Genomic DNA, 7,289 nt, shown 5'->3' on the forward strand with positions numbered 1-7,289 from the left:
CACACACAAGTGATCTTTAAGTCCCTCCTGTATATACATTTGCACAACAGATGTTATATTGAATTTTGTAGAGCTAGAAAATTGGGGAGACAGAACTTTTGCCTTAATGACACATACTATAAAATATTAATATAAACTATTACTTACCTGTTGCATTCTTCAGATTGTGGTCATGAGTTGTGACAGTCACCTCATCATCATATATACAGTGCAATCACTTCTGCTTTTGGCACATCGTGTACACTTTGTGGTCCACATACCAGGCCTGACAGAATTTTGCCGTATGAAAAATAAAGATTTATTTCTTCAGTTGACTGTCTGTTGTCACGCAACACACACACGTGTCATTTATAGTGTTATTAATTATTCCTTGTTTATAAAAGGAACAGTATATTTAAGCGCATTCGCTGGGATTAATATGGAAAAGTGAAATGAAACAAGTAGCCAGAAGAATTAGGTAGCATTCATTTTTAATTACAGTAACTCATATAAAAAGTAAGAACCTCAATCATAAGAGCGTGCGTAGTGTCTTTTCTAAAGCAAGATTTTTAAATGTTATTTTTACTCCCACTTGATTTTTCCACTTTATTCCTTTGCCACTGGACTGTTATATAACATCTTGTTGTGATGGAAGACGTAGACATAGAGATACTGCAGATACAGGGACAAAGACATTCTTGATTGATTGTCTGGCTGGGAGAAATGGGGCAGGGTCACTCGTCACAGAGTAGAGTACTAAGATAAAAATCCAGAGACTATACACGTTGAGAGATTTCTTCAGCGTTTGCTTCCATGAAGTGACGCTCCGCACAATAAAGGAGGAGTCCAAAGTCAAACAGTGATTGAGGTTGTAAAGTCGAGGGCATTTCAGATTGTATGTACCTGAGGTCTGCATTGGCCCTGGAAAAGCACAACCCAGCAGAATAATCATCATACAAACGGTCAGTGCAAATATGGCCCCAAGAAGTAATATCAACAAAAAAGGACAAGATGCTGCAGGTTTTCTTTCAGTCCATCATTTGAGCCTGGACAGTTTATGTCCAGAGATCATCGCACATCCTTTTTTTAAGCATGTTGTATGTGTTATTCCATATCAGGCAAAAAAAACTTGAACTCAAATAAAATCGAATATGTTTGCATTTCCTGAAAAATCTACATATCGGATAATGTTACTAATTTACTAAGCACAATGTTAACCAAATAAACATATGCAGTGTGCCAGAAAATACAAAAATAAAAGGATAGAAACCTCAGGCAACAGGAAAAAATACAACATGTGCCTTGTTTGATTCTAACTTGACAAAACATGAAGGAATCCGCTCAGATCTTTGAGTAACTGAACTAAATCTGCAGAGGAAATCATGACTGATGGAATCTCCGATGAACACTCAGTGTTTAGTGAAGGCACTGATGACAGCCCGACACTTACATATGATAGAGTACACTATATCCTCAACTAACAGATGTAGTAGAAGTAGTAGTAGTAGTAGTAGTTTTCTACATGAGCCTCTAATAAAATCTCATATCATGGTAATATCTTGATTGTTTGTTGTACACAACATGGTGGCAACAGCAATGTGCAATATTAAGAAAAGATAACAAAATGAAAGACACAAAAAGTCTGCGTTATGTTTGTGTAGGTGTGTGTGTGTTTGAGCTGTGGTTTGGTCCATCTAGCCAAAGGTGGCGCCACAGTTGGGACACCGTCTCTGTCGCAGTGCGAAGCAGAAGAGGATACCCAGGGGGAAGAAGAAGATGGCACAAAGGATCCCCAGGCAGGTGAAGTCGTCCTCCAGTACCCCGACTCTGCAACAAACGCACAGAGGAGGATTTTAATCACTTGAATCATTTTAATCTCTCACATTTACCATTTACAGCTTTGTGCCTGATTCTCTCTGCTTGACAGGATCTTCATATGTGACTTAATTTCTGACGAGCACTAGATTTTCCACCCATTAGTTTACTATACACTTATCAGCAGTGAATTACGTCCAATCTGAACTATGTCCTGACATGTGACGGAAAAAAACAACCACAGAGATCGTGCACGCTCCGTTTAACCTTTGATTATCATTAACTCAGACACGAAGAAGGATTCCCTAGTTTTTTCACAGCAAGTAAACGTAACATTGAAAACAGGGTTTTGCCTGGTGAGAGACACATCTGATAGAAATAAATACTGTAACTCAGTAACCATCCGGACATGAAGCAACTTGTTTTGAAGCGGGTGAAGGTCTCATGACTACACTGTGCCGAGCAAATCTGCTAGAGGCCCTGAGAAGGAATTAACAAATGCAGTGCATCGAGCCAGGTCCAACAGAGATGGAGGATGAAAAGCTACTAATGCCAATGTTATGAAACAGTATTAGAGAGCTACAGGTTTATGTGTGGGGTGATTCAATAGAAATCAACTTGATAAATTAGCCTTGATTACACCAACAATGGTAGATTCTGTTGCAATGATAAGCAGAGTTTAAACCTGAAAATCTTCTGGCTTCTAAAAGAAGGTTTGCATACCACGCCATGTCATTCATTTTTGTAGTATTTATATCCTCATTCCAGGAATTATAGCATTCATTGATCCAGGCAGCATGGCCTTGATTCAAAGTCTGACATCTCAGGTCTTTTGGAAAAACAGTAAATAGAGTCGTAACAAAGTGTAGAGCATTAATATGCAGTAACTTCACACTCAGATAAGGAAATGGATCATATATGTCACTAATGTTTGTAAAGATTAATCTGTGGCAGTAGTGTATTTTTATTACTAAACTGAGTGAAAAACACCACTGAAAACCACAATCCTATTTCTAACTGAGGTGTTTTTCTTTTTTTATAACTAATTACTAATATACACTCACCAGCTGTTTTATTAGCTACACATGACAATTCAATACATCAGATGTGCCAAGAATTCTACTTCTACAAGGTTTTAATTTCTCAGTTTTTGTTAAAACTAGCATAAAGGTGACCATTCTGCTATGTTTATTAATAAGGTGGAGTTGTACTGGAGTGCATGTTAAGAGATGTCTATAATGTTATGGTCAGCCTATTCATATAAATGAGGGGCCAAAACATTACACCACTTAAAATAATGCACTCCAGGACAACTCCAGGACTGAGAGTCATGAAAGTTGCCACGTAAACCCAGCAGACCTTCACTTCAGGTTTTTCATCAATCAATCCTGATGAGGAGCTGTGAAATTAAAAGTGAAAACTACTTTCTTCCAAGCATAGATATGCAGTGTATTTTGTTATTCAAATCCAACCAATGTCCGAGAGCGTTTCTCATTCCATTTGGTGCGCTTGCGAGTTATCTTGTAGGAACCTTTGGTCCCGATGTGGCCTGACCAGGCCAGTCACATGTTTATGAGGATGAAATCATCTGACTGACAGGATGTTGACTTAAGCACAGTGAAACCAATGTTGAACCGTTTTTGCAAAACTGAAAGTATTTAGTCACTCTCTGTAGGCCAGGCAGGAACAGTAAAGATAAAGATAGCATCAATGTATGAACACAAAAGAAGACAGTCAGGAAGTGATGATCTATGTCTAAAGGCAACATGCTCAGAAACCAGGTTAGTTACACTGAGTCGTGTTACGCTCACTATCCACGAACCACGTGCTAATTAAGAAACCTCACTATCAGTGAATGATTTGGTTTCCAGTGAATTGGTGCTTTCTGATATGAACTGAACACCGTTCAGTTTCTCCTGCCAGTTACGGTTTGTGCATGTCAATCGGTTTTCTGGTTTAATATAGAACTGTAACGTAGGATAAGCGTGTATGTTCTCACCTGCAGGCCGGGCAGCCTCCCACCACCACTACAGACGGCTGGATGATGGTGTAAGTGCCAGCGTAGGGCTGCTGGGACACAGCAGGGCCCATTTGGGCTGATGGGTATCCTGTGGTTGACAGAGGGAGACAGCACAGGAGATATTATTGTGGACTGGTACATTAGATAGTAACAGAAATGAAAAGACATACAGTAAAGACAGTTTAATATGAAGTAGTCTAGAACTGGTTTGTTAGTATGAACTTGTTCATGTTCTTGTTGTGTATTCAGTTCCTGTGTGTCCAGGTTCTTCTACATAAAAGCTGACTGGAGTCACAGACTAGGTTATGACAAATGATGTCACATGATGAGCGTGAGTATGTTTGTAAGGTTCGCTAACCTGCATCCATGACCAGTCATATCTGAGTGACTGAACTTTGACACCCAAAAATATTTACCCACAACCTTTTTTATCTTTTTAAGGACAGGACACCTGTGTGGAGAGCGGAGCTGCAGCTGTGCATACATCCACCTGCTACTGTTTGGTAATAACTCACTTTTTCAGTTGCAGCAACAGCAAAACCAAAAAAAAAAAAAAAAAAAACTGTGGTTCAGCAGGCAGGAAATTACAGAAAAGGAGATTTCACGTTAGCCTAACTTCCTGGCACATTGCAGCTTCTATACAAAGCCAGTCAGAGGAGGTTTGTGTCCCTCACATGCAGCACATACACAGACATACACAGAATAAAGCCAGAGGCTACAGCAGCACTGCTTTTCTGCCAAGCTCCCTGCACGCTGCCAAAACTCAGGACTGTGGTTCAGATGATTTGCTGACAGTGTGATTCATCTCATTATCAAGTTTATCTTTTATATGCTGGTTACTGAGCACTGATCTAATTTATCCTTAAACTCAGATTATTAATAACTTACATCACTGGAGACTCAGTGCGCATGTGCGGCACTGGAGCTTAGGAAGAAATAAAAGACTGATTACTCTTCCACATTATAAATTCAAGTGTCACTGGTTTGAAATGTGGCTATAAAAGGAACAAATGGCTGTGACGCACCCACACCGAGCTAACCTGTGACATTTCCTTCAAACGAAGACGGAAGTGGGCAGGAATGAGCGCTCGCTTCCCGTCTGGGTGCTCGACTTTCTGGTAAATGTGTGCGCCATAAGCGGAGCTACTCACCCTGGCCATCGGGGTACTGGTACGGCGGAGGGGCCGCGGGGGGGATGGCCCCGTAGCCGGGCTGCTGCGGGCCATACTCATAAGCCCCGGGGACGGCGTTATAGGCGGGAGGTCTGTCCTGAAGAAGAGGTTTGCTGTCCACCATCTCACCCGATGTAGTCTCCCCTCAACTTGTCTCGTCCCCTGCGCTCAACTTAACACTTCGGCCGCACAAACGATCAAAACCGATTTTGGCTTTTAGTGTCCGAAAAGCCGTGTGACGCTGGTTTACACGGGGAGGCGACGAAAACAAAGAAAACAAAGAAAAAGACGCTGCGCAAAAAGGAAACTTCGTCCCTATCCATGCGCCAACTTTGTCCCCGGCGGCGCAACAACCCAAAAAAATGTACCGCGTTGGAGACGGGAATGATCTAAGTCAGTCTGATAATGGTTAACTTAACTCCATTTCCCTCTTAGCAGTTGGTCCTGTGGTACCAAAACAACAGTAATCTGTCATCGCAGCACCTTATAAGTCAGCTGGAAGCCAGAAAGGCTTCTCCTTTCTGTCTGGATTGTCACAAGAGAAGAATCATGTGATGAGCGGCTGTAGCGCCTCTGCGCAGCGAAAGGCTTCTTAAAGCGACAGCGCACCAAAAAAAAACCAAAAAAAAAAAAAAACAACAACACCAAAAACTGGAGTGCAACTGCTGCATGCAGTGAAATGCAGACGATCTCTGTCATATAAAGCACACGGTGGCATCCAGTGCCGGTGTGTTTTAATGGCAGGCCTGTGGGATAATGGCCTTCAATAAGAGGTCATTAATTCAGGGTGACAGTGAAGCCTGTGTGAGGAGAGAGGACTTGTTTACACTGACTCACCTATTCTGTCCCTATTTATGAGGAGCGGCCACATTTAATGTTGCACAATATTAGACTCATATCACCAGTTTTAATCGGAGGATGATGCTTCAAGTTTGGTGTATGCATAAAAGTGAATTAAACACCAACAATAAAAAAAGAATGCCTGCTGATAATGAGACATGTTCCTGTATTTTTTTATTATTGTACTTATACTCCCACTTTAGATGTGGATTCATTCATCCAGTGCTTAATATTCAAGTTCTGATCTCTGATCTGATTAGCTGTTTAGCACCGGTGGATATAATGAAAACATGCAGACAGATGGCTCCTCATGATTTACCACATTCCTGCAGCCAAGGTGAACTATACTTGTCTTAAGGTGCTGAATCTGAGATGTGGGTGCTTCTAGAAGTACAGCATGACTAGATTAACTTCCTGCGTAGTGTCAAGGCAAAACTTATTTATGTGCTGTTTGCTAAGAAAATAAGTCATAAGTAGTTGGGTAATCAATTGGTCAACTGAATCAGCAAGTTTTTATTTTAAGTTCTTCTTTAACAGGAATTCATTGACACAAGTTTCTCAAATGTTAAAATATGAATATTTGCTATAGTTTCATGGCAAACTCAAGTTAATTCTACTTGCACTTGCAATCAAGGACTCTTTTCTTACATTTAATTCAAAACAAATTAAAATTTAAACAATAATTTCATTACTAACCAAAATAATTGCGCTAATGATAATATGAAGGATTACATTTACATCTACCATTTTGGCATATAAAATAAACATATATAGAATGTATGTAAAATAAATAGATAATAATTATATTTTATTTGGTCACAGACTTGAATTACTTGGAACAAGGAAGGAACTGAATTAACTGTGTTGATTCATTAAAATTGAAGCAGCTTGTTAGAACACAACTTAAAGGGTTTAGGTGTCACGTAAGATCACAGAAATGGGAAAATATGTTATATAGATATTAAACTGAACTTCAGTGCTGCACATTTCTGATGAATTTGTGACTAATCAAATGATGCAGCCCAAGTCATAGGGACTAAATATGGGGGTTCTGGTTCTGCTTGCTTTGCCCATTTGAAAATCCAACCCTGTCTGACAACATATTCATTAAATATATGTATTATAGGAAAGTTTGCAATGCATTTTTGGTGCCACGCCATCATTTAATCATCAAGTGTGCCTTCACTCGGGTACTGTACATGACGGATGTGTCTTAGTTTTGATCCTGGTCTTTTGGAAAATATTCCGAACTGTAGCCAAACATGTAAAACCAACCTCACGCTTCAATAATTGATCTGGCGCTAAATAAATTATTAAAATATTCGCGTCAATCAGCAGCGGTCCTCGGAAAAAACATATGAGGGGCTGCGGCGTCCGACCAATAGGAGAGCGAGGTCCCGCCCACCCGCAGAGTCTCAACCAATCACGGTGTCTCCCCCTCCATTTCCTGTTGTGGACTGAGT

General features: G+C 40.3%; 1 protein-coding gene across 1 annotated transcript; it reads right to left on the bottom strand.

Moving 5' to 3' along the window:
• Positions 1-1,136: 1,136 nt before the first annotated feature.
• On the bottom strand, positions 1,137-5,594 carry bri3 (brain protein I3). The gene is made up of 3 exons (XM_026358615.1): positions 4,966-5,594; positions 3,794-3,902; positions 1,137-1,806 (listed from the first exon to the last, which is right to left on the bottom strand). Exons 1-3 carry the CDS (start codon positions 5,108-5,110, stop codon positions 1,674-1,676), a joined length of 387 nt encoding a protein of 128 aa, XP_026214400.1. The 5' UTR covers positions 5,111-5,594; the 3' UTR covers positions 1,137-1,673.
• Positions 5,595-7,289: the final 1,695 nt, after the last annotated feature.

This window comes from Anabas testudineus, chromosome 8 (assembly GCF_900324465.2).
Source record: "Anabas testudineus chromosome 8, fAnaTes1.2, whole genome shotgun sequence".
Taxonomy (NCBI): Eukaryota; Metazoa; Chordata; class Actinopteri; order Anabantiformes; family Anabantidae; genus Anabas; species Anabas testudineus.